At 40.3% G+C, this 27,707-nt stretch overlaps 2 protein-coding genes across 5 annotated transcripts in view; one reads left to right on the top strand and one right to left on the bottom strand.

Annotated features, from left to right (window-relative positions):
• The first annotated feature begins 3,253 nt into the window (after window positions 1-3,253).
• TRNT1 (tRNA nucleotidyl transferase 1) lies at window positions 3,254-27,642 on the top strand. Of its 3 annotated transcripts, none has more exons than XM_045808112.2 (8): window positions 3,254-3,341; window positions 4,391-4,561; window positions 12,289-12,482; window positions 15,515-15,653; window positions 19,476-19,602; window positions 20,964-21,157; window positions 21,918-22,171; window positions 22,354-27,642. In XM_045808112.2, exons 2-8 carry the CDS (start codon window positions 4,414-4,416, stop codon window positions 22,606-22,608), a joined length of 1,311 nt encoding a protein of 436 aa, XP_045664068.1. In that variant the 5' UTR covers window positions 3,254-3,341; window positions 4,391-4,413; the 3' UTR covers window positions 22,609-27,642. The 3 variants fall into 3 exon arrangements, with proteins under 3 accessions (XP_045664068.1, XP_045664070.1, XP_045664069.1); XM_045808114.2 differs by having other exon boundaries at window positions 3,288-3,324; XM_045808113.2 differs by lacking the exon at window positions 3,254-3,341 and adding an exon at window positions 3,423-3,441.
• The window catches only part of CRBN (cereblon), a 24,491-nt gene continuing 21,013 nt past the window's right edge, over window positions 24,230-27,707 (bottom strand). For both annotated transcript variants that reach the window (XM_045808110.2, XM_087866844.1), the window contains 3 exons: window positions 27,038-27,102; window positions 26,245-26,376; window positions 24,230-25,167 (listed from right to left, as the gene is read on the bottom strand). In XM_045808110.2, coding sequence (XP_045664066.1) covers window positions 24,987-25,167; window positions 26,245-26,376; window positions 27,038-27,102 — 378 coding nt within the window. In that variant the 3' untranslated portion in view covers window positions 24,230-24,986. The remainder of the gene's footprint in view (window positions 25,168-26,244; window positions 26,377-27,037; window positions 27,103-27,707) is intronic.

The raw sequence follows: 27,707 nt of genomic DNA, 5'->3' as shown, positions 1-27,707 counted from the left end.
AAAATAGTTGGTCAGGTTTTTTCAGGTATAATTTACATAAAGGAAAGTTTACCCTTTTCAGTATAATGTTCGTGTGTTTTGACAGACAGACACAGTCACGCACTCACCACCACCATCAGGATATAGGACCATTCCATCACCTCCCACTGTTCACACATGCCACTTTGTAGTGAGCCCCTTTCTCTGTCTGTTTTCTGTCTCTATAATTTTGCCTTTTCCAGGATGTCATATGAATAGAATCATTATGTAGCCTCCTGAGTCTGGCTTTCTTTATTTCAGATTTAGACAGATATCGGGAGCTAACTCTTTTATATTGCTAAGCAATATTCCTTTGTGTGGATGTACCACAGTTTACTTAGCCATACATCTGTTGGAGGAAAATTGGCTTATTTCCAGGTTTGGATGATTATCAGTAAGGTTACTACTACCATTCACATACTTTTTTTAAGTAGGCTCCACACTCAGCATGGAGCCCAACCTAGGACTTGAACTCACGGCCCTGAGATTAAGACCTGAGCTGAGATCAAGAGTCAGCCACTTAACTGACTGAGCCACCCAGTTGCCCCCACATACATTTTTTTAATGCGAGCAGAAGTTTTCTTTTCTCTCAGTTAAATATCAAGCAGCAAGTTTTCTGGGTTGTATATTAAGAATAGATACAACTTTATCCGAAACTGCCGAACTGTTTTCCAGAGTGGTTGTAGCAGTGTGTGTTCTTATCAACGGTGTATGAGTTCCAGCTGATCCACATTGTCAGCAGCACTTGATATTCCCAGGTTTTTGATTGAAACATTCTCATAGGGAGGTAATGGCCTCTCACTGTGCTTTCAGTTTGTATTTCCCCAATAATAGATGATGTTGCCTGTCTCTACATGGTTGGTTGCTAACCATATAACTTCTTCTGTTACATTTATTTCTATATTATAACCTGTATCTCTATACCTTAAGCTATTAGTAAAATTAAAACATTTTGGGGCACCTGGGTGGCTCAGTTGGTTAAGCCTCTGCCTTCTGCTCAGGTCATGATCCCAGGATCCTGGGATGGAGTGCCACCTCGGGCTCCCTGCTCAGTGGGGAGCCTCCTTCTCCCTCTCCTGCTCCCCCTGCTTGTGCTCACCCTCTCTCACTCATGCTCTCTCTCTCTGTGTCAAATAAATAAATAAACAAAATCTTTAAAAGAAAACCTTATTTATATTTGCTGCCACTGAATAAAAATACATTTGTTTTTTAAATTATTAACCTTGAATCCTAAGATCTTGCTAGATCCACTTATTCTAGTAGTTTTGTCAATTCCTAAGCAAACCATTATGTCATCTGAAAAGACAGTGTTGCTTCTTTCCCGATTATTACATCTTTTATTTTTCTCATGTTAATGGTTATGAACTATGGTAAAATATTGAAAACAAATTGTGAGACTGGGCATCTTTGTTCCTGATATCCTGGTATCAGAGGAAAAGTAGTCAGTATTTTACCATTAAGTATGATGGCAGCTGTACATTCTTCACAAATGCCCTTTACCAGATTAAGGAATTCTCCTAATCTTAGTTTTCTGAGAGTTATTGTCATTAAAAGTATGGCATTTAAGTGCTTTTTCTGCCCCTATTGGGATGATCATACTGTTTTCTTTTTTACTCTGCTAATATGGTGATTAGCAATGATTGGTTTTCAAATGTTAAATCTATCTTGCTTTCCTGGAATAAACCAAACTTGACCGAAATCCAGTTTGTTGGATTTGGTTTGCTAATATTTCATTAAATTCATGTTTCTAGGTTCACGTGGATATTGACGTATAAATTCTTTCTTGGTTATATCTCAGGTTTGTTATCAGTGTCATGTCGGCCCCAAATAAGAGGATAAATGTTTTCCCCTGTTTTCTGAACAAAAATTGTGCAAGATTGGTGTTATTTCTTAAGTGGTTGATAAATTTGACCACTAAAACCATTGGCCTGAAGTTGGTTGAACAAACTTCAATTTCTTTAATAGTAAAGGACTATTTAGATTTTTAAATTTCGTTCTGTTTCAGTTTTGAGGTACATTTGAAAGAATTTGTCCATTTCATCTTCAGTGTCAGATTGGTTGGCATAAAGTTGTCCATAATGTCTTCTGTTATCCTGTTAATGTCTGTATGTCTATGGTGCTATGCTCTTTCACATTGAATTCTCTGTATTTTTTTTCTTGGACAGCCTAGTTAGGATATATGAAAATATTCATTGCCACGTGAAGGAACATAAATCAATGTTTGGCCTCTGAACAGCAACTTGGGAAACTAGTTCCTGTGCCTCTCAAAATGGGATACCGAGTAGCACTGAAGGTAAGAGATCTGATCATTGGAAACCACAGAAATACTATGACACATGAATTTTCCTAGGAAAATTTTAGGGAAATTAAAGTGCTATTAAAAACACTATACTTAATAAAAACATGAAGCAGATTTTATTTTAAAATATTTATTTGAGAGAGAGAGAGAGGGAGCACAGGAGCTGGAGTGGGGCAGACGGACAAGCTGACTCCCTGCTGAGTAGGGCGACCAACGCAGGGCCCTGGTGTCACGACCTGAGCCAACGGCAGCCGCTTAACCTGTTGAGTCACCCAGGTGCCCCTATTTTATTATTTTTAAAAAGATAATTGGCAAATTAATTGGAAATGTCCCCTTTTAAGGATTTAGGGCTTTACTCCTACTCACTTTGCCACTTTATTTACTCAGCCTTGGAGAAAACCAAGAACTGAATCAAATCCAAGCTCTTCACTTTGCAGCTGCAGTAGCCTTAAGACTTCACAAAAACCAGGTGGGAAAATAAAATATGCCAAGTAATTTCAAAGAAACAGAGGGCTTAAATTTAGAACCGGTGTGTCTCAAACCCTCTGCTTAGGTCTTGACGAAGTGTCTCAGGCAAGAATAACAACACTCCTAGCTTGGAAGTAACATGACAATAAAGCCTGGCAACCCCCTGAAATAGTTTTATCGACAGTTTCATTTTAAAAAGGAAAAGAGTGACACTTGTCCAAGATCACACAGGCATGCAATGCAGATGGGCATCTGACCACCTCAGGGCAAGAGAGAGGTGGAGGGAGATGTAGTTAAAGGAAATAAAAGACCGCGGTGCCCCCAAGTCCCCAGGAGCACCGCCTCCGCGGCGCTGGCTTCCGAATCACGGGAAAACCGCGCTCCGCCTCTAGCCGTGTCGTAGGGGGCGGGAGCACTCGGGCTCCGCCCATGCTCAGCTGCGATTTCCCCATTCGCTGACGACAGACGCGCGGTGGTGACGCCATGGCGTCAGCCGTCCGGAAGTGCGTGGGGTGGCGACGACGGCTGTGGTGGGGCTGGTGAGCAGGCGCACAGGGTTCGTGCGGGTTCGCGCCGCAGGGAGGGCAGCGGGGCTTGGGGGCGGCTGGCCTCCTCGCACGTGGGGGCACCCCGGGGGAGGGTGCGAGCCTGTGGCGGTGAGACGCGTTCTTTCTACTGCGGAACAGAGCTCGACGTGCCGGTCGTGGGGCCGCGTCCCTGCCACGTTCCAGTGACTGCAGGCTGAATCATCGGGCTTCCCCGGGCACTTTTCGTTCTTTGTGGCCGGGCTCCCGAGGGTCTCACTAAGCTTTTTCGGTCTGGCACCTGGTGTGAGGGGCGAGACACGCCACTTCTAGGCCAGGGTCCTCGGCAGGTTTTTCTGATTTGAGGGGGGGTTGGAAGGATACTGTTTTTCTTCTCCACGTGGTCTGGGTGGGGAGAAGTCGTCTTGCCCCCTGGTGGGAAGCGCCACTTTTTGAAACCTGCATCCCCCGGAAAGGAATGGCTCCTTAGTGGTTTCGGTCGGGGCCACTTGAAATCCTGTTGGTCCCTCCCGGAGACCCACTTCACGTGGAAAACGGTGTGGGTGGGACTCAGGAGCCGGCAGGACGGGAAGGAATGGTGAATGAGGAAAAAAGCGGGCAGCAAAGACAAGTCTTGGGAAAATGTTTTTCAGTGCCTAGGAAATGCGCCTGTTGCATAAATCTTAGGTGCATGTGGGGAAGTACAGTGGTAAACATGTGACTGTACCATGTTTTGGAGAAGGCCGGGTCTTAGAGTGTTTTGAGTTTCCTTTTCTGCAACCACTGTTCTGGGCAGCCTGCTCCCCTCAAGCTTTAACTGACACCCGCCTCTCCAGAGAGCATCCTAACAGTAGAATGTGATAAGGCGACTATAGCAGTAAGTGCTTCAGGAGTACAAAACTGCATAGCCACAAGCCCAGATCTAGTCATAGGTGACTGTCCCTCAAATTGTCACTGGTTTCAGTTTTTTCATCTCAACAGGAGATGAATGTCTCTCAGATGTGAAATAAAGTTGCAGTATATCCCTTTATTTTCCTTCCCTTGTTAATTTCATTATTGTACATGCATGTTTGTCTTGTAGTGGTTGGTGACTTTGCCCCCCAGATGCTGAGGTGCCTGAATCCCTGGCACAGGCCGTTACTGAGCTGTAGTTGGAATAGGCTGTGTCTTTTCAAGCAGTATCTATTTACAATGAAGTTGCAGTCTCCAGAATTCCAGTCACTGTTCACAGCAGGATTGAAGAGTCTGACAGGTGAGAGATTAGGATGCTTTCTTGCTTGGGAAGCCCATGTGAATGGAGAAATGGAGGCTTAATGTTTTTTAGCTAATACTCAGGGTTTGTTTGGGTTTTTTGTTTGTTTCTTTTTCTTTCTCTTTCTTTCTCTTTCTTTTCTTTCTTCTTTCTTTCTTTCTCTCTCTTTCTTTCTTTCTCTCTCTCTCTCTCTCTCTTCTTCTGTTGAGTTAATGGAAGAAAGGTTTACTATGGGTAATCCAAAACTATAGCCAAACATAAAAGATTCAGGTAGTGACTTCAGTTAAAAAGCATGGCTTTTCTGTATGTTATGCTAACTACTTTATGGATAGATTACAGAATTGGGCCTACTAACTTAATGAGTAGATACATTTTTTTTTCTTGTTTTGTGGATGAGGAAAGAGGCTTAGGAATGTGCCAACATTTTTATAATAACTGAAGAGCTGAATTTTGAACTTGTGTAGTCTGCTTCCAGTACCTAGCTTGTGACCACCAAGCTATATTTCCTCCCTAGTCATGAGTGCTTTCTGAGTGAACTGAAGGTAGGAGGAAATAGGAGTCCCCTCTGTTTGTGCACATGCAGAACTTACCTGGAAGGGGCATAGAAAATGACTCGAGCTAAGTCCCTGATTACAGCAGCTTCATGTTGCTTGCCCCAGTCTTCTCATTCCTTACATTGGTCCTCAGTATCAGCTATGCTGTTGCTGAAGCAGCCACATAGCTGCATTTCAAAGCCTGTGGTATTTTAGTGGCCCTTATGTGTGTGTAGAAGCATGACCTGTGTAGTGGCATGCAACCCTGGCCGTCCATTAGATTCACTTGGGGAGCTTTTAAGATACCCAAGTGCTGGGATCCCACCCTGACCTACTGAACTGGAATCTCTGGGGAGGATGGGCATCTATAAATTTTTGTAAGAACTCTACTCCATTAATTCTGATGCGCAAAAGGTAGAGGAACCATGGCATTAAAACGGCTTTCCTTGTGTTAGTTTATTCCCAGAGCTACTTTTCTGTTCTTGAATTTAGATAATTTTTTAGATACATGTCAGAGGTTAGTGGTCCAGAACTTGTTGATTCATATAGATTCTTCATGTGGTCTTGAAGTGGAAGGTTTAAAGCTGATACTTCACTCTGAGTTGTAATTACCGTGAAAAATGCTAGAAACTCCAGTCCAATAGAGAGATCAGTCACATGTGCAATGTATGCTTTTCTAGTAACCACAGTAAAGGTAAAAAGAAATGGGTGAAATTAATTTTTAATAATTATTTTAGTATAGCATTTCATTTTATCAACTGTATTTAAGATACCATCATGTTAATATAAAATTTATGTAAAAATTATTAATGCGGTATTCCATATCCTTCCTTGCAAGTCCTTGAAATCTGGTGGTTAGCACATCCCAACCATCTTAATTCAGACTCCCCATATTTCAAGTGCTCAGTTCGGTAACCACATATGCCTGCTGTTTGAACAGCACAAGTTTAGAAGCTCCAAATCTGAGTTGAATTCAAGCTTGTTCTTTCTTTATATGCCTTTCCCAGCTCCTAATCTTCCCATCTTCAGTTGCAGGAGGCCTCTTGGAAGAAAGGTGCCAAATGCTTGGATGTAGGTAATTAACTCTTAGTGGCCTCTTTCAGGTCCTTCTGCATTTTTCTTTTGGAAACAAGGCTGTGGATATTGATTGCTATAGGTTCTTGAACATCTTATATTTTAACAATTTCATTTGGCTTACTAACCCTTACCTCAAGAGTTGAATTGTCTCCACCTTGAGAGGTGAAATCCTACGGATTTAGAAACTCAAGACGGTGGGAAGATACAGGTCTGTTTACCCCCAGCGTCTTGTCCTCTAAAGCCTGCCAAGTGGTAGCTTGGATGTATTTGAAAGTTGACTTTTTTAGGGTAGAGTGGAAATGGCAGGAATGGCATCTTTTAGTGCAAAGCTCATCAGTTAGAAAATCAAATAATTGGTTTTATTTGGTTTTTGCTACTTTCTAAAGACCTGTGTGTTCTAGTAAAATACGATGTTCTGCATGAAAACAATGCAGAAACATATACAGATGGTGGCTATTGACGCACACACAAACACGATGGCTATTGACACGCACACATGATGGCTATTGTATGGTGACACACACACACATGATGGCTATTGACACACACACACGATGGCTATCGTATGGTGACACACACACACACGATGGCTATTGACACACACACACATGATGGCTATCGTATGGTGACACACACACACATGATGGCTATCGTATGGTGATACTGTGCCGTTGAATACTGTACCGGTTCTTAAATCTTAATAGCTGCTTTGCCACATGTAAAATTAGTTTCCAGTATGCAAGACTTAGGGAAGCTAGGATAGTGGATTATCTGTACACTGTATAGGATTTTACAATTTGTCAGTTTATTTCATGTGATTTATTTTTCGTTTTGCTTGAGGATAACATTGTAGAGGCATGCTAGGGGCAGATGAGAATTTTTCTTCATTCTGTACCTGAGACTGAAGTCCAAACATTGATTTTTTTTTTCCTAAGTTAGGGCTTCTTTGGCCTCTTGGCTGTGGTTCATAAGAAATGCTGGGTATTGGGGCGCCTGGGTGGCACAGCGGTTAAGCGTCTGCCCTCGGCTCAGGGCGTGATCCCGGCGTTATGAGATCGAGCCCCACATCAGGCTCCTCCGCTATGAGCCTGCTTCTTCCTCTCCCACTCCCCCTGCTTGTGTTCCCTCTCTCGCTGGCTGTCTCTATCTCTGTCAAATAAATAAATAAAATCTTAAAAAAAAAAAAAAAGAAAAGAAATGCTGGGTATTAGCAGTCAGTGGTTAGCTTTTAACTGCTTTGGTATGTGCTGTCATAAAGCCATCATAGTAACTTTTGGGACAGTGGGAACACCTGATCACTCTTCAAGTTTGGGAGCTCCTGGAAACACTGAAGAACAGATCGTTTGTTTTTTGGTAGTAATAGTCATGACATGGTCTTCCCATTTTAGTTTTACTTTCTGTACCCCCTGCCTCCAGAACTTAAAATTCAAAATTGTAAACAGAAGAAGTTAATGAACATTTGATTGAAAATTAAAATTAAAAAATAGACAATCATAAAAGTTTTCTGTCCTATAATGTCATGGTCCTTTGGATTGCTAACAATAATAATTAAAAATAGCTTATTATCAGATGTGGCAGTTGAAGCAGACTAATAGCTTTGGAATGGTGAGATTATGTATTTCTTGAGTCTCAGGCTTAAATTTACAATTAAATTTTGTTGCATTAGGTATTATTTTCTGAGTATGTAGTTTAAAAAATTCATTAGAATGTGGGGGCGCCTGGGTAGTGCAGTCGTTAAGCGTCTGCCTTCGGCTCAGGGCGTGATTCCGGTGTTGTGGGATCGAGCCCCACATCAGGCTCCTCCGCTGGAAGCCTGCTTCTTCCTCTCCCACTCCCCCTGCTTGTGTTCCCTCTCTCGCTGGCTGTCTCTGTCAAATAAATAAATAAAATCTTAAAAAAAAAAAATTCATTAGAATGTGGATTTCTGTGAATGTGAAGATACTAGTAATCAAGGAAAAAGAGTGTCTAAGCTTGATAATCCTTACTCTTTTAGGTCAGCATACAATCATTGCATTTTTTTATGAATGTTCCACATAGGCACATACATAAGCCTTAGTACGCCTTTCTCAGTTGTATTATAATGTCAGAATTGTGAGTTTTTTGGAAATACTATCAAAGTGATGAATAGAGTACTTTGAATTCTTGGGGCGCCTGGGTGGCTCAGCTGTTAAGTGTCTGCCTTTGGCTCAGGTCATGATCCCAGGGTCCTGGGATCGGGCCCCGCATCGGGCTCCCTGCTCTGCAGGAAGCCTGCTTCCCCCTCTCACACTCCCCTTGTTTGTGTTCCCTCTCTCACTGTCTCTCTCTGTCAAATAAATAAATAAATAAAATATTTAAAAAACAAAAACAAAGATTACTTTGAATTCTGGATCTCTCTCTGTAATGCAGTTAATTTATTAGGTGACTTTTGGGGCGCCTGGGTGGCACAGCGGTTAAGCGTCTGCCTTCAGCTCAGGGCGTGATCCCGGCGATCCGGGATCGAGCCCCACATCAGGCTCTTCCGCTGTGAGCCTGCTTCTTCCTCGCCCACTCCCCCTGCTTGTGTTCCCTCTCTCGCTGGCTGTCTCTATCTCTGTTGAATAAATAAATAAAATCTTTAAAAAAAAAAAAATTTATTAGGTGACTTTGAACTTAAAATTTTATTTTAGTTGCGCTAGCATGAGAATCTTAAAATAGAGGTTATCTTGTATTCAGTCTTGACCTTCTTCATCCTCTTAAAGTAGGTTCAAGTGAAAGTAAAACTCATTTTTTGCATTTCAAAATAGTTTCTTACTGTATTGAAGGAAGAAAACCTTTAAAAAAATGCAGTTTCCAATGAAGTCACTCTGGTTTATTTTTTAAATTTTTTTGAAGCCGGGATATCACAATTAGGTTCAGTTGTGAGCCACAGTGGTGTAAAGATGAGTAAGGTAGGTATTCTACCCTGAGAATGAACAGGTAATTTTAATATAATTAGTATGCATAAAAAATAAAGCTCCTCTAGTAGCTTAGAAGAAATTGATTTAGCTCTGTCATCAGGAGAGGCTTCCTAAACTGAATCACAAAAGATGAATAAGGATGAGCTAGATCAGTGTTTTTCTGCTTGTGGGTAGCAACCCACTAGTAGACCATAAAGTTAATTTAGTGGTCATGACCAGCATTGGAAAACAGAGGAAAAGAGGGTAGAACAGATGAGATTGCACGGTATGGAGTAACAGTATTTCCTGAAAGTTTGGTTTGAGTGACTGACATGCAAAATGTCTCTCTGGTGTGGGTTGTGCACCAAGACATTTCAAGGCCAGCTGCTCAGCTAGGGAAGTTGGGAAGGTGTTTGGGTGAAGTGACCTGTGCAAACAAAGGAGTGGTTTTTTTTTTCTTTTTTATATATTTTTTTATTATGTTAGTCACCATACAGTACATCTCTGGTTTTTGATGCAAAGCTCGATGATTCATTAGTTGCGTATAACACCCAGTGCACCATGCAATACGTGCCCTCCTTACTACCCATCACCAGTCTATCCCATTCCCCCACCCCCTCCCCTCTGAAGCCCTCAGTTTGTTTCTCAGAGTCCATAGTCTCTCATGCTTCATTCCGCCTTCTGATTACCCCCCCTTTCTTTTTTTTTTTTTTTTTTTTTTAGATTTTATTTATTTATGTGACAGAGAGACAGCCAGCGAGAGAGGGAACACAGCAGGGGGAGTGGGAGAGGAAGAAGCAGGCTCATAGCAGAGGAGCCCGATGTGCGACTCGATCCCGATACGCTGAGATCACGCCCTGAGCCGAAGGCAGACGCTTTAACGACTGCGCTACCCAGGCGCCCCAACCCCCCCTTTCTTTATCCCTTTCTTCTCCTACCGATCATCCTAGTTCTTATGTTCCATAGATGAGAGAAATCATATGATAATTGTCTTTCTCTGCTTGACTTATTTCACTTAGCATTATCTCCTCCAGTGCCGTCCATGTTGTAGCAAATGTTGAGAACTCGTTCTTTCTGATAGCTGAGTAATATTCCATTGTATATATGGACCACAACTTCTTAATCCAGTCATCTGTTGAAGGGCATCTCGGCTCCTTCCACGATTTAGCTATTGTGGACATTGCTGCTATGAACATTGGGGTGCATATGGCCCTTCTCTTCACTACGTCTGTATCTTTGGGGTAAATACCCAGTAGTGCAATGGCTGGATCATAGGGTAGCTCAATTTTTAACTTTTTAAGGGACCTCCACACTGTTTTCCAGAGTGTTTTGAGTGTAAAGCGCGATGCAGAGATTAGTGAGAGAAGAGACAAATGGGTCAGGAGGCCCTTGTATAATGTACTGCAGAAATGTGGATATTGTGCTGGGAGTAGTCAGAGGAACAATGGCATAGCCTAATCAAGCGAGTGATTTAGAGCCCTTTGTCTAGATGGTGGAAGCTGGATTTAAGAGGGCTGATGTAGCACTCTTATTCAGGAAGGAGATGAAGTGGCCCTGAACTAGGGAGAAATGAGGATAGAGTCTAGAAATAGTTTGGCAGTCCTTAACTTTTGGGTCATGGACCTCTATAAATCCCATGAAAACTGGACTAGCATAGATGGGTTTTTTTTTTTTTTTTTTAACTACCATACATGGTTTTTATATTTTATTTTAAGAGATATGAAGAAACATATAGGGACATATAGTCAGTAGAACTTGATTAGAAATGTGGAGTGAAAGGAAGATGAACACATACTCTTGGAAAGGACTTAGGGTGGTCTGGGACAGCTAAAAATTTAAGGCCAGAAGGTAGAGGGAAGGGAGCATTTGTTACTTTGTAGCAGACCACTTTAGGTAGTCTCCAGAGAGTTGGGCTGAAGGTTTAGGAAGAAGGGTAGAGAAAGAGAATGAGCAAGCACGGATTTAGGGTAGGGTTGGAGGTTAACATACTGGCTTGTGATTAGGGATGCCAGAACTCCAATGTATTTAGGTCAGTGCCCTCCAGCCAGAGACCAGGTGAGTTGTTACTCCTTGCAGTGAGGGAGAACACTGGCGATGGAGAACCTTGGAGTATCTCAGCCAAGGGTTTTTAGAAAAGACTTCTTGTAGGATTTGAGCTTGTATCATGTTTCGAGGCAGGTATAAGAAGTACAGTTTTCCTGTGGGTTAGGTGGTCTCAGGAAGCAAGAATAAATCTGTGATGGGTGTCTTAATTCTTACCTAGAAGGTGAGAAAACAGCTCTCTGCTCTCCCACCTTCTGGGTAAGAAGGTGAGAACACAGCGCTATGCTCAGTTAACCAGTGGGTAAATAAGGAGAAGTCATACATACAGTCGTAAGGTGGTCTTTGACGGTGTTCATGTCTTCTGTGTTCAGACAGCCCTTACTAGTTGTCTTATTTTAACCTATCCGTCATGGTCATCGAGTGGACTTGTCTGATGTGGATGTTCTCTGACATTGTTTATGTTCAACAGGAGAACACCAGGGCCCGATTGTGGGTGCCAGGCCAGTTTGTGGCTATACCAAGGCTCAGGGGGTTGTATAAGACCAGTTCCTGGATGTCATTATATGATATCCTTCGGTCAGGAGTAATTAACAATGGACTTTGTCTCATCTTGTACCTAGAGGAGTCTGCTCTGGGTCTCCTGGACTGAGGCCCTCACAGTAGTTTGAGTGTTCCTATGGCTTTTCTAGAGCACAGAGAGGAGCAGAAATAAACACTGTGTGCAGAGTATTTCTTGATGGATTCGTAGCTATAACATTATCATACCTGGGGTGATAGACTAATGTTGTTTGACGGTTTCATAGTTTCATGCACGAACATATAACCTCAGCATCAGTACACAAAGAGAAATGTGTCTAAGAAACCTCACATTTCTGAAATATGCACATAAACTTGGAGAAAAAGCAGAATTGTTAACTTTTTGGGTATCATTCAAAAGTGTATCGGTGACCTTGGGGGATTGTGGAATTCTGAATTATCTTCCGAGTCTGCCAAGAAAAAAATCTGCAAATTCCCTGATCTCAAAGTTGTAAGTCACTTCATTTCTGTGGGCTTGTTCGAATTTTTATATGAAAAGGCACAGTTAAATAATTTTTGCTGTCCCTAATAGATTAGAAAAATTTTGTACTTTTGTAATTCTTAAATAAATTGAAGTAAAAAATATTCTTTCTCCTCTCAGAATTATTTGTCAAAGAAAATCATGAATTAAGAATAGCAGGAGGAGCAGTGAGGGATTTATTAAATGGAATAAAGCCCCAAGATGTGGATTTTGCTACCACTGCTACCCCTGCCCAAATGAAGGACATGTTTCAGTCTGCGGGTATTCGTATGATAAACAACAAAGGAGAAAAGCATGGAACAATTACTGCCAGGGTGAGTGAAAGGTTTGACAGCAATTACATTGTCTTTTTTGTAATTTTTAAAATTTCTGTGTGTTTTTAGTAGTTTTAAAAAGGAAGTGACGAAAAACTAGTAAAAATATGTCCATCTCTCTCTCCCTCTTACACCCTGCATCCACCTTTGCTACAGCCACTTTCAGTTAGTTTTTGTGGTGCTTACCTGTTAGCCCCACATTTCTGAAAAAGTCCTTTCTATGCCACAGTGTTTGTCTTTGTTTCAAATTTCCCAGGTGTGAGGTGTTGCGTGCTGACCTGCTCCCCGGGAGAGCGGCGGCTTCGTACCACAGGGCGCGCAGCTCCCTCTCCCTCATCCTCGCCCTGTGCTTGGACCACCGTGTTTGGTTGAATTCATGTTCAGTGTTTTCATTTAGGACTGTATTGTTTACAGCTGGACTGTGAAGTGTACCGTGACTGCGTCTCTTTCTTGGGTGATTTTGGATTTCCCTGCAGTTGACAGCATTTTTCTTTTATGTAGCTTTCTGTGTGCCACTCATTCGCTCCTGTGCTCTGTAAAGTTCCTCTTAGTAGATGAAATCCATCAAGTTTCAGTTCCCTTGTTCTGAGCCACTTCACGTGGTGCCTTCTCTCTTCTCAGCGTGCTGTGGGCTGGCTCCCCATTCCTCATCCTGAGATTTGCCTGCACCAGATCCTGGGAATTTCCTGGCCTCTTCCTTGTCAGACTGCCTGGTTCTTGAGTCCTATGTGATTTCTGTTTTGTTTTGTTTTGTTTTGGCTCCCATTTTAATAGTTTGAAACCTGGAAAAGCCTTACATGTCTGCAAATATTTCTGTTTTACCTTCACGCTGGTCTGATAGTTTATTGGCTGTGGAATTCCAGGCCGGCCATCATTTTCACTCAGAAATGGAAAGCCTTTGTTTGCTGCCTGCCAGTGCTGCCGCTGGGAAGTCTGAGCTCGTTCAGATTTCTCCTCTGAGACCAGATCCCACTCCGACCCCTTCTTAGGAAGCTTTTCTGGTCTTTTTATCTAGTGTGTTTAATTTCAAGATGTGCGCTTTGGTTTGGATGTGTTTTTTTCATTCATTGTGTAGGGACGCTTAGTGGGCCCTCTTGTTTTGCTCTCATAATTCCATCCGTTTGTATTCCTCTCATAATTCCATCCCGTTTTTTCAGGGTCTTCATGTTTGGGATCTACTGTGATGTTGGATGTTGGACCACAGGGACTGATCTTCTAGTATTATCTTTTATTTTATATTTAAGGTTTTTTTGAACGCGCGTGCGCACCAGTGGGGGGAGGAGCAGAGGGAGAGGGAGAAGCAGACACACACACACACACACACACACACACACACACCCCACCCTGCTGGGTGTGGAGCTTTAGGCCGCTAGATCCGAGGACCCGGACCGGGAGATCATGACCTGAGCCAAAGTCAGTTACTTAACCAACTGAGCCACTCAGGCACCCCTCTACTATTTTATATTCTCATATCTTTATTTTACTTTCTATGAGATTGCCTTAACTTGATCGTCCAGTCTTTGTTATATTTGCAACCTTTGCTATTTTTAAAATTTTTAAGTGGTGTTTCTTAGAATATTTCTTTTGAAAACTTCCTCTTCTTGTTTCAGATGCACTGTCTCACCTCCCTTAGGATATCAGTTATAGTTAGGCTGATACTGTTTTTCCTCTGAGCTTTTTCTGTCCTTCCTGTTAGCTTTCCTTAAATGTGGGCTTGGTTCTTTCCTTAAGTTTGGGTGATCCTCTGGTGTTTGTAAAGTGACTTGAGAACTTACTGTAGTTTTGTGTAGAAAATGTCAGGCAGTTAGTTGTGGCATCACCGATGTTCGTATCGGTAGGCCTTTTCATTAGGAGAAAATCAGAGGAATCCGTTAGTGTCATTGAGGTTAGAACAAGCCTGGTTATTAGCATTTGGAAAACCAATTTGGAAAGAGAATGAGGGTCATGTTGATTTTTTTCACTTCATCTTCTGTTCATTGTGGTGCTTCATGCCCACCATCATCTGTATCTGGTGTCCCAAATTGTGACTATTTATAGGTCAGCCTTTCTAGTGAGTTAATGTCTGGTTCTTTGCCTGGATAAGGGAGACATTCCAGGGGTCTGTTTTCTACAACAATTTTCAGTCTTCCATATTTCAAACCGTTTTCTTACCATTTGTCTTTAGAGAAAACTTGTGCTTCAAATTCTTGAGTTCTAGAACCCTATAGTGAGATCTAACTTGTTTCTAGAAAAGAAATGAGATTGAGAGGAATTCTAGAACAGACTTACAGTGATCATTAGTAGCTTTCAATTCTTAATGAAGAGATTCCAGACTTCTCAGTGGCATGTAAAACCCTTTGCTGTCTGCCCCTAAACGCTAACATGCTATTTGTCAGCAGTATTTTCTTGTGCAGGTATCCCTCTTTCTCTTCACTGTGCCTTTGGTCATCTCTTCATTGAAATGCTCTTTCCACGTGTGCTGGACAGATCCTACTTGGTTTTCAAGGCTCAGGTCCCATGTCATCTATCCTGAAGCTACTCAGCTGTTCCCAGCTGGAGCTCATCTCTCTTCCCACGGTATATACAGTACTTTATTTCAACTTCATTGATGGTTACCAGTAAAGGAGTTGCAGAAGTTGTTAATGGTTTGCATTTCTTCCTCTGTCAGTCCTTTGCTCACTGCTATATGTTAAAAATTGATACTTAGCTCTTTGTAAACTGGAGCTTTTAAAAAGAATATTTCAGAGTAGCCTGATTTGAAATGAAGAACTGGAATACACTGTTGTGAAGGCCTCTTCCGTTCTCTGCCACAGCATTTGTTAGAGTTGTCTTTTTTTTTTTTTAAATGTCAGACTCATCCTTTTTAACTAAGGTGGATTTATTTTTTAAAAAATATTGTTTGGATCTAGCTTGAATATTGTGGGTGTCTTTCTGTTTCAAGATACATGTGTCCTAGGTAACTTTGAAAAGAAAGAAGATATACGTGTCCAGACTCACTTATTTTTTTCAGTTCATCCAGTGATACAACTAATTAAAAAAACATTTCATTACAGCTTCATGAAGAAAATTTTGAAATTACTACACTGCGGATTGATGTTGTCACTGACGGAAGACATGCTGAGGTAGAATTCACAACTGATTGGCAGAAAGATGCTGAACGCAGAGATCTCACTATAAATTCTATGTTTTTAGGTAATATCTGGAGATAATGTTTTAATCCAGTCTTTCTGAAAGCTGGCTTTTTTTTTAAGATTTATTTGTTAGAGCGGGGTGAGGAACAGAGTCATATTCTCTCTCTTTTTCCCTCTGTCCCATGCTGACCTTATTCTGGGTGAGGAGCCCAACGTGGGGTGTGATCCCACAACCCAGAGGTCATGACCTGAGCTGAAACCAAGAGTTGGATGCTTAACTGACTGCACCACCCGGGTGCCCCTGAAAACTGCCTTTTCAAGTGAATCTGCATCCTGGAAATGTTTTCCAACCTGAGAGATTGCATTAGTTTCATCTGAGAGACAGGGTACCATATGGGTTAAAAGACGACTTTGGAGCCAAAAGTCCTGGGTTCTGACTCTCACGCACTAGCTGTGAACGAGGATGCTAGTATCTGCTTCCTTTGCAAGGCTGTCATGAGGATTAAAGGAGTTAATAATTTTACGTCTTTAGAACAGTGCTGGCACATGGGCACATTCAGTGTTTACTTATTCATTGCATCTAAAAATGGTTAACATTTCAGGTAAGAAACACGTACCCACATACATTCGCACATCATTCTCCCCTGCACTCTCCTGTGCACGGCCACCCTAGCCTTTCTTTCCTCTTTTCTGGTGCCCATGGCACACACTTGTGAATGACCTCAGCACCTTTTCTGTTGCTGTGCCTAGACACAAGGTCAAATTCTTTCATAGCATTGCATTTTAGGAATCCCCTGTAATGAGAGTTGGCATGCAAGAGGAAACCTATTTATCATCTCAACTTGATTTTTTTGTTAATGAAACCAGTGAGACTCATAAAAGGTGAATGAAGTTAGTACGTTATTGCAGCATTATTTTTTGTCTTTTAAATTGTAGTCAAGCCCTTTGTGTTTAAGACTTTGGATTAGAAAAGAGACCTGAAACAACCACTCTTCATAAGCTAGTCGTGGCAACAGTAATAGTGAAAGGATGAAGACGGGTTCCTTGCTACCCAAAAATACGCTGTGTAACCTTTTTCAAGTTGAAGTGGTAGAAGGTATGGAAGCAATTCCTATTTCATCAAAATGAAAATCCTCTTCCAGGTTTTTGGTTCGCAAAAAACAGGTATTAATGTAGGTCTTTGTAAAGGCGACGTGGCCTGAAGTGAGCTTGGAGACAGTGGGGAAAACCTGTAATAGGATTTGCTTCATGGATGGAGAAGGGGGTTGTATGCCAAGATGGGAATCTCTTGCTAGCTGCATTGACGTGTTTCTAGAGCACCCTCTAGGTTCTTGGTTACTTGATACACTTTATCGCATTGGACTGTCAGAAAACCTTCATTAAGTATTAAATCTGTTTGATGAGGAAACAGCCTGAGATATTAAGGAGCTTAGCTCAAGTCACAGGCTGTCATGATTGGAGCTCGGATTTCCAAAGCCTAGGTGATTTATGACCAGAGGGAGCCCAGTCGGGGGCATGTTTCCTCTCCATTATGTGATCAAACTCCAGGTGTTTATTTCTTCTTAGCTCATTCTGACTTAGGGTAAACTGCCCCAACTAGTGCAATGTATAAACTTTGTAACTGGCTTCTTCTAAGCATACCTAACCAAACAAGAGAAGCTGATATTCCTTTTCGGTATACTATGTTATAGAAATAAAAGCTATTCTTACTGGTACTACTCTTTTCTAACATTTGCTGAGCCTTTACAGTGTGCCAGGCACTGTTCTAAGCACATCACAGAAATTTAATCTTCCCAGCATCCCTGTGACGCAGATACTGCTGTTTAACCCCACAGTAATTTGCTTAAAGTCATGCAGCTGGTAGATAGCCGAATTAGGATTCCAATTTAAGCATCCTGGCTCTGGAGGTCACATTCTTAACCACTACATTATTCTTAGCAGCTCAACTTTATTTCTTATTTTTATGCACCATATTTTGGAAGTGCTATTCAGAGCAAAAACAAGTGCACACTGATGGGATATTCTCACTTGTTTTTACTTTCGACCCATTTTTCTGCCCAGGCTTTTTTCAAGCCTTGCTGGATAAAGCATTCCAAGTTCTGGCATTTCTGGTTACTGTGCTTCTCAAGCTTTGCTCTTGTCTTATCCTTTTTTTTTTTTCTTTTTCTTCTTTCCTCCAAATTTTGATTTATTGAAAAGGACGAGTACTTCCATGCTCACCAGGGGGAGTCCTGTGTCTTCATTAAGAGACAGATATACCAAATGCATTTGCTACTTTGTAATCATATTTTTGCCTATTTATTTCCTTCCCCCTCCCCATTTTCTGTGATTTATTTGAACTTGGAACCTTTTAAAATTGCTGTACGTGTCAAAACACCATATAAATCATTTGGGAAGTGTCAAGCCTGAGCTTGCCAGTGTTTTGCATTTAGGATATCAAAAGCGCATTAAAGTTCAAACAGAACTAAATTGAGAAGTAGTTGTTTTTCAGAAGTAGTGGCAGTGCTTCTCTTCTGGGAGAGCACAAATAAAGTATCTCTCAGGATCACTGACTCCCTATTTGGATGGTTGAATGGTGTGTAGAGGGGGAGAGAGAGAATCTTAAGCAGACTCTGAGCCAAGTGCAGAGCCCCACTTGGGGCTCGATTTCACAACCCCGAGATCATGACCTGAGCTTAACCCACTGAGCCACGCAGGTGCTCCAAAAAATATTCAATTTTAAAGGTTTTTTATGGTTCCTTAGGATATTTTTAGATAATTCTTCTATTTATATATGGTATTTTTGTTTATAAGAGCTTTTTGTATATTATGGAAATGAGGTATATTGACTTATATGTATTTTTCTCAGTATGTCAGGTATCTTACGCTTTTCATTATGGTGGTTCTTGTCATGCAGGCATATCTGATTTTTAGGTGGTTGAATTATTTCTTTTGGGGCTCTGGTATTGTGTCTGTGTGTGTGTTTAGTTTCCGTGGTAAACCCCCATCCAATCTAAAATCTGCATATTAATTTTTGACTCCTCCACCCATACTTAATTACTAATAGCCTATTGGTAGGAAGCTTTACTGATAACAGAAACAATCGATTAACACAAACTTTGTTCTATGTATTATACACTGTGTTCTTCAAGCAATCTAGAGAAAAGAAAATGTTAAGAAAATCATAAGAGAAAAACCATCTATAGTCCTGTAAAAAAAAAAATAGGGGTGCCTGGGTGGCTTGGTTAAGCATCTGTCTTCAGCTCTGGTCATGATCCCAAGGGTCCTGGGATCAAGCGCTGTGTTGGCCTCCCTGCTCAGGGGGGAGCCTGTTTCTCCCTCAGCCCTCCCCCGCCTCCAGCCCCGTTTTGCTCTCTCTTGCTATCTCACTCTAATAAATAAATAAAATCTTTAGGGAAAAAAAAATATACCTGTAAGTGGACCCATAGAGTTCAAACCTGTGTTCAAGGATTAACTGTATATTTTGAAAGGTTTTCCCCATTCCAGGATCATAAATTTTTTTTCCTATGGTTTATTGCTTATTTTAGTTTTTCCAGATTCTTTTTGCTATTTATTTTTTTTTCCCAGATTACCTTGGCTATTCTTATTCTCCCATATTAACTTGAAAATCAGCTTGCCTGGTGTCTTGTCTCCACTCCAGTTCATACTTGAGGCATACTTCTTGTTTAGTTCATTTTGGGATATTATCTTTTTAGTTGCTGTTGTAAATACAGCCTCTTATTCCATTAGGTCGCCCGTTCGATAGTAGGTATGCATGAATGCTGTTCATGTCTGTATTTTAACTTTGTAACTCTTGAGCTTTTTGTTTGTAATAGCTTTTAAAAGTAAATTTTGTTTTCCAGTTCTTACTCGCTAACACTCTCCCCTTTTTCTTAATGAATAGGTTTTGATGGTACCTTATTTGACTATTTCAGTGGTTATGAAGATTTAAAAAATAAGAAAGTTAGGTTTGTTGGACATGCTAAACAGAGGATACAAGAAGATTATCTTCGAATTTTAAGATATTTCCGGTAAGAATTTTGAAAAAATACTAATTCAGATTTTATTATCCCGGAGCACAATTCCAAACATGTGAAATGTGCAGGTCAGAGTACAACATGGTGATATCCCAAATGTCTGTCTCTGATAGACTTATTAGTAAAATGTGACTTAACTCTGAGATACTTAGACACTTCATATTTTTTCCCCCCAAAACATATTTACTCCATTCTGTGATGGTCTTTTATAAAATTCAGCTTTAAGTCATTTTTAAATATCCATTTTTCTTTTTATTTCCTGCACTGATCATTCATTACGTACATAATTGAGTGTTTACCACAGGGCAACAGCTAGCTCAGTGCTTTGAATATGGAGGAACGAGTGTCTTTGCCTTCATATGGCTTAGAGTTTTGGGTGGTCATGGGAAACCCTTAGGTGAACTTGCTAAAAGCATGAAACGAATTTGGATGGTTTTGATTTTTAAACTGCAATCCTTTTTAAAAAGGGTTCTAACTGGCTAGTTCTTTGTGTCTAATATTTTTTACTGGTTGGGATCACATTTAGAATATTCTGTAATGGAGTCTACACATTTTGTTAAGTGTTCTTCCTTTATTTATTTATTTGAGAGAGAGTGAGCGAGAGCAAGAGCACAAGAGGAGAAGGAGAAGCAGACTCCTCACTGAGCACTGAGCAGGGAGCCTGACTCTGGGCTTGATCCCAATCAGGACCTGAGCTGAAGGCAGATGCTTAACTGACTGAGCCACCCAGGCGCCCCAATGCTGTTCCTTTAAATTTGAGTATTTGCAGAAGTCTCTCTTTGCAAATAATAGAACACAGACTGACATCCATAGTTACTGCCATTTAATCTACATTATTAACTGAATTTTAAAAATATAAGTGTTAGTACAGGTGTACTTTAAGGCTTCCAATTCTGAGATTGCTAGAAATACACTCCACTGTCTGCAGATAGATGAGTCCTATTTGAAACTGTTCATTAAAAGTACTGATGGGCACACATAGGCAAGCTTTGTACACTGTGCTGTTGATGGCATTCCAGGCTTTCCAAGAATGTTCAGCGTTATTCATCCAGGATAGGTACCAGTTCCAGGAAGTACATTTGATGCTCATACTAAACATCTCAGTCACTGATTTGGAAATGAAAGTGAGCAGAGGGTTCTAATTCTTGTTAATTTAAATTTTATTCGATCTCAGGTTTTGTCATCTGGGAACAAAAAGAAAGTACGGAATTGGCCAGATGATGTCTAAGTTCCCTCTTAAACCTAAATCTGTGTTGTCTCAGATGTATGGAATAGTACCAGTAAAATGAAAAACAAGATTTTTCTAGTGATATGCCAGCACAGAGGTAACATGCTCTGGGAATTGTGTTTTGTAGGTTTTATGGGAGAATTGTAGACAAACCTGGTGACCACGATTCTGAGACTTTGGAAGCGATTGCAGAAAATGCAAAAGGCTTGGCTGGAATATCAGGAGAGAGGATTTGGGTGGAACTGAAAAAAATTCTTGTTGGTAACCATGTAAATCATTTGATTCACCTCATCTATGATCTCGATGTGGCTCCTTACATAGGTGAGAGCAAGTTATAAAATACTTGAGTTTTTCACAATGAAACATCTGGTTTAAAATTTCATAGGGAAAAATGTTTGACTAATACTGAGAGGAGAAGTGCAGGATTTTAAAATAAGCTTTGGGGGTGAGGGTGGGACACAGTGGCCTTTGGTGTCAGACCTGGGTTTGAATGATGCTTTGCCAGTTATCAGCACTGTGATTTGGATTAGTTCCTTGATCATTAGTTGCTGAATCTAAAAAAGGGGTGTGAAGGTAATAGCATGTGTCTAATAGAAGGGCTGAAAGATTTAGTGAGTTAATACACGTAAAGCCCTTAAAGAGTGACCTACATAGAAATTAATGTTGCATGCAGAAAGCAGTGGTCGGTGCTGGAGCACCCTTCAGGAAACTTGGAGGTATGTCAAATACAGGTTTTGAATGGCAGTGGTGGGGTGGGGGTGGATGGTGTGACAGGTCAGTGGGCAGTCATGAGTAAGTAGCTCTCCTGAGTCTGACACCACCAGCACTGCCTCCGGACCTCCTGATGTAGCTCATGTGTTCAGACTCCCCTAGGTTTGGGGGGCATTCTGGGAGGGAATAGCACAGTGTTTGTCAGTGGTTAAACTGTAAGGTGGAACATCGAATTGAACCAGTGAGTTCTAGTGACAGGGCATCTTGTACCCCATAACCGTGGTTGGTTGAGGATATGAGTGTGTTCTACTGAATTAATTTATCCACTGTAAAAAATAAAAATCAGTGAAAAATGTTTTTGTCCCTACAGGCTTACCTACTAATGCAAGTTTAGAAGAATTTAACAAAGTTAGTAAAAATGTTGATGGTTTTTCACCAAAGCCAATGACTCTCTTGGCCTCATTATTCAAAGTACAGGATGATGTCACAAAATTGGATTTGAGGTTGAAGATTTCAAAAGAAGAGAAGAACCTTGGCATATTCATAGTTAAAAACAGGAAAGATTTAGTTAAAGCAGCAGATAGTTCGGAGCCATTGAAACCCTATCAAGACTTCATTATAGATGTAAGTATACCCAGGCTTGGTGAGAACTAATTTATTAATACTAAGACCCACAGTGTATTCTGTGGATTTCATTTATTTTGAATGAAAAATTTCACATCGGTTATTTATTTACCTTTTAGGATAGGATCATTAGCAAGCATTCTAACGTGTGATGGAACTAAATGTTTGATTTTGGCACTTAGTCTAGGGAATCTGAAGCGATGACCCGCGTGTGTGAACTCCTGAAGTACCAGGGAGAGCATGGTCTTCTACAGCAAATGCAGCAGTGGTGCACTCCTCCATTTCCTGTAAGTGGCCATGACATCCGAAAAATGGGCATTTCTTCAGGAAAAGAAATTGGGGCTCTGCTGCAGCAGTTGCGAGAACAGTGGAAAAAAAGCGGCTACCAAATGGAGAAAGATGAACTCCTAAGTTACATAAAGAAGAGTGAAAACTGATGAGAGCTGGCACTCAATAGCAGAAAATCTGGGGTAAGGCTAGATTTTCTTCTCTCCCACTCAGTGAGATTTAAGAGACTTGAATATATACCAGAATGAAAGCCAATTTAGAGGTCTTCTGTTGTGAGTTTCAGGCGGTAAACTCAAGTCTACCTCCTCTTAATCTCATTTCTATCCCTGAACCTTGTGATTCTTCTGGAGTAGTTCCTGCTGTAAATAGTATAGTTGACTTCCTTCTGTCTAGGCTTTTTTTTTTTTTTCAGTAGTGCATTACTGATCTTATAGTTACCGGTAACTGTCTTTAAGAAAAAAGTGTTTAATGTTTGCAATTGAAATAACTACATTATTTTATCATTGTCAGTTCTTACTTGAATTTCAAAATAAACTTGTATTGAAAATGAAGACCAGGTATGTCCCAGGTGACTGGCATTCATACACCCAAGACTTGTTCTAAGTTTTAGTGTGTAGTCAATACTTTCCTTTGTCACAGTGATTTCTTTGTGCATGCTAAGCCTGAGAAAGACCAGCCTGACAGTTTTTCTTGAGCCTTTTATTTTAATAAACATTCCCTTTGGAATTGGAAGATAATTGTGTTTATGGGGTCTGTGACGGTATACATCATCAGGTTTTATATATGGCAACAATACCCCTATACCCTTAGTCATTAATGTTTTTCACAAATTAAAAAGATATGGCCTACATTAAAATATCCGCGACCAGGCTTGTACATACGCTTTTTAAAGGCTTGAGCCCTAAATGCTTTCGGGAGGTAAAGGGGTGTACAGGGCAAAGTATTGTTTCAGCAGTTAGATTCTGACATTTTATAACAACTGATTTTACTTTTTGTGTAGCCAGTCCTAGCATCTTTGTTCTCTGTGGGGACAAGTCAGTAATTTAAGTCCTCCTACAAAATCATAGAATCTCTGTTATTCTAAATAGGGAGTATGCAGAGATACAGTTATTTCAGAGGTCTTGTTATGTATAAAACCAGCTTAAAATAGTGTTATATGTGTTTTTTACATATCAGAAAATTTTATTGGCCAGTGTGAGTAAACAAAATAGAACACTCTGAGATTACACCCTTCAGGTGGCAAAAGTAAAAGCAGTGTGCCCTCTCTGTGACAGTGACGAGATACTCTGTGCTTCTGGAATAGTGTAAGGCTGTGTGAACAACTAGTACAGTCCTGTAAACCCAAGGTTCTTAGGACTGCAGAAACCCTACAACTTGGGGACGTCCCACAGAACGGACAGCATTCTTGACTTGCTTTTCATTTACCTCCTGTACGTAAATACGCACCATGAGATCTTTTAGGCATCACAACCACTGCACGTTTGGTAAAAGAAAATATTAATAAAATAAAACGAGATTTAACAGTCTGTTTTTGGCCTCATACATTTTTCCCCATTAGTTGAACTTTTCCCAATTATGTAAAGCAGTGAAGTCCTATCAAAACTGAAGTTAATCACACAAATGTGAAAGGATCCAATCAATCAATCAACACTTGAACACAGAAGCAAAGAGGTAGGTGGCTAATCAGTCTATCTAGAGCTTCATTTTAATGCTTAAATTATCGACTTATGAGTAAATATTTTACAATATTTAAACAAAAAAGATGTGTAATATTGTTTGCTCTTAAACTTTACTTACAGATTTTCAATTTACATGGAACAAAGGTGCTTACAAAATACAGTCACTTGTAGCCTGATTGATTGAAGGGAGGTATGTTTTGTTTTTAATATCTCTGTTCCATATTAGTTTAGGTTCAAATTGAAGTTTGGAACAGAATACCCAGGGTGTTCAAACAAACACTGAGCAAATACTAAGTTACTGTTTTTCCACTAACAAATGCATAAGGAAATGAACACTGTTTTGGGGCTCAAACTGCATATTTTAACTCTTTAATATTTTGAAAATTTACAAATCAGTATGAGAGAAACTCAAGAAAATTAAAGCCTTTCTTTGCCTCTTTCAAAAGGAACACGTACTTGGCACTCTAGCTTTGGGAACTTCTGCCAGTGAGAGCGCGGATAAAAACTTGCTGTTGGTTCCATGTATCAGGAGCAAATGACTAACCTCGTGCTAGAGGAATTACAAATGTGTATTGTGCAGGAAACCCATCTCCTCCCTTTCAGAGAGGTCTTCGTGTCCTAGCAGGCCAGAGCATAATGGTACTAAGGTAGATATTCCTAAAAACCCAAGTTTTTTAGACTGCTTTTCTTCCTTTAATTTAAATCTTCAAATATCCTTTGACTAAGAAACTGCAACCTTCCATGTAATGTTGCTTTTTTACTTAGGTATGCATCAAAAGCAGTAATTTCCAAAGTAGATCTGACTTTACAAGACCAACTTGATAAATAACTATCGCTACCATACTTGTTTATAAGCAAAGTATTACTTTGTCAGGGCTTATCTCGTCTTCAGTGTCTGGGATTGTGGGCAACAGAGCAGATCGAGTCAAACCCCAAAATTTTTGAGGTGACATGTCTTTTTTGGTGGCTGTAAATTTCCATCCAATATGGCTCGCACAGATCCTACACTGGGCGATGGTCCAAGCATACCTACAAAATTAAAGAAAGGTATCAGCTAAGGAAACACATTTCCATACCCCAAGCCTATCATCGTATAAAGCTGTTACCAAGAGAAAGCTAAATTCTATATGGTTTCCTGAAACAAACTTGATTGTGCTCTTAAGCTGTGTTTAATTTTTTTCTTTCTTGGCATTGGAGAAAAAACTTAATATTAACTCACAGGTACCTTTCCTTGGTGGTTTTGTATTGTAGTCATGTTAAAAAAAACACTACCTCCAGAAATACATTCTTATGAGTTAAAATGGGGGGGTGGGAGGGAGAGAGACGTGAATTTCTCATCTAAAATCTAAGAAATACTTCTCTGAAGAATGATTTTGTCAGAAAATCAAACTATAACTAGAAAAATAAACCATATAACTGAAACCGTTTCTTCCCCAGCTATATCCCACGTCTATGAACAAGTTAATTCTAGTTTTAATCCTTAACAAGGGTGTTAAATAAAATTGGACAATCCAAGTGATATTGGTCCTACAACCAAAATGGCAATTATAATCACTAATCCATACTTTGCTTGCTTCTTTCAAAATTAAAAGACTGACCCAGCATTTGGAAGAAAAGACTATTAATACAGTCCCTCAGCCTTAACTATTTTCAAGAACCCTAACTAGTTTCCAGGTGGTACTGCTAGTCCCAGGCTCATAATTTGAAGGCCACTGGGCTAAATAAAAAAATTGAAGAAAACAAGGATTCAGTGGCTCTTCCAGCTGTTTTGTTTGTCACTGCTTAGGAAATATTCTCTTGTTTGAAATATTACAGAATATGGTTCAGACACTGTTTTACTGGGTTATATAAGCCAGCTGGTTTTCAGAATGAGCTATCCAGAAAAATCTGGATTAATGCATAGTTAATTTAAGGATAACTGTGTTGCCAACCTTCTAACTTTGTTTAGTTAGAGTATGCCAAACTAGCTGTTACTAGCCATTCATAAAACGGGCATTTAAATAATTATTCATCTCACTGTTTTTTATTACAATTCTAACAAATCTGCTTAGGACTCTGTCCAATTAAGGCAACCCCCCCCCCCCCAAAAAGTAACCGCCACATTACCCAGGAAACCAGCTGTGCTCTGTAGAAGGCCGGCCTATCAGATTCAAGTTGGAAGCTTTATACACGGTCAGTGTCTCATGCACATATCCGTGAGGATTCACATAAGCTGCCATCGGTCCACATAAGGATAAACTACAAGTGAGAATCAGCACAGAAGATAAGTCAAAATGGGTAGAAAGAAAAAAATGTCTAATGAGGTTATAAGAGGTAATGTCAGAACTTTAGTATGTAAACATTCAGTCTACATGTTTATAAAACAGGGAGCTCAACGTCATCTAAAGGAGTCTCTGAGAGTAGAAGTACAGTGAAAAGGTCCTATTTAGTCATCCTTGGACAACTGATTAGGCAACAATTCCCTTACTGTCCTGATTTATAATTATTTTAGTACAAATTCATCATAAACACTTGTGTCACACAGCCTCAGTGTATGTTCAGAAGCATGTCCTACTTTACGTTCGGGCCCTATGTGTGCCTAGAAGAGCGTACCTGAGGCATTCATGTTAGGAGGATCACTAAGATGATAAACAGATTATCGAGCAGGAATGGGGGAAAAAAAAGATTGCCCCCTCGTTTGACTTTACCATGCTCATTACCTGTGAATATCTTACATAACCATTGCTGCTGAGTACCCAGTCAGGAAGAGTGTCTTAACTCCCCATATAGCGTTTGCTGAATGATTGTTATTTAATAGCGGGAAATATATGGAGAATGGAAATATGGTCTTGACCATAACTATTACAGCAGTTGGGAAAATGTATTCAGGAGTATACTGAAAACGTAATAGAGCTCTCACCTGAATATTTCATTTTTGGTTGTTATTTCTGTTTCTTGACATTGTTTACAGCAAAGAGACGTACACTAAAAAATTTGAGAAAATTAGTGGGGAAAATTTACATTTGTTTAATTATGTAATTACACAGCTCATCAAGAAACTTCTCTAAAGTACTGATCCCTCTAAATATCACATTTTCCTTCCAATCATTCAAAAACAGAGTTCTAAAGTAGGACCAAGAAAACCCCTGAGATCTGACACATATTCACTTATAAAACTACTGACTTTGTAGGACAAAGAGTGACAGATACATACAAGCACACACACTCCGTGTAGAAAAGGAGTGTTTTTACAGACTGTTTGAGGGAATGTAAAAACAATCTACGTGTCTGTACGATCCCAAATGTCTAAGTTATACTTTAGATATGTGAAACTAGCGGGGCGCCTGGGTAGCTCAGTCAGTGAAGCGTCTGCCTTCGGCTCAGGTCATGATTTCAGGGTCCTGGGATGGAGCCTCACATCAGGCTCCCTGCTCAGTGGGGAGCCTGTTTCCCCTCTCCCTCTGCCCCCCTCACTTGATCACTCTCTTTCAAAAAGAAATAAAATCTTAAAAAAAAAAAAATAAATACTAGCAAACAACTAGTTTTCTAATTGCATGACTACATGACGGTCCCATAGATAATCAAGCCTA

The sequence above is a fragment of the Ursus americanus genome, chromosome 14, assembly GCF_024610735.1.
Source record: "Ursus americanus isolate L20-20 chromosome 14, mUrsAme1.1.p, whole genome shotgun sequence".
Taxonomy (NCBI): Eukaryota; Metazoa; Chordata; class Mammalia; order Carnivora; family Ursidae; genus Ursus; species Ursus americanus.
The sequence above is the reverse complement of the archived record's forward strand: the minus strand, read 5'-3'. Positions and strand labels throughout refer to the sequence as shown.

Bases quoted from the DNA above. Each gene is read 5' to 3' on its own strand.
- TRNT1 (XM_045808112.2), top strand. From the start codon at position 4,414: ATGCTGAGGTGCCTGAATCCCTGGCACAGGCCGTTACTGAGCTGTAGT. The intron at 15,654-19,475 runs GTAATATCTGGA...CTTAATGAATAG, and splicing joins TATAAATTCTATGTTTTTAG to GTTTTGATGGTACCTTATTT. The intron at 19,603-20,963 runs GTAAGAATTTTG...TGTGTTTTGTAG, and splicing joins CGAATTTTAAGATATTTCCG to GTTTTATGGGAGAATTGTAG.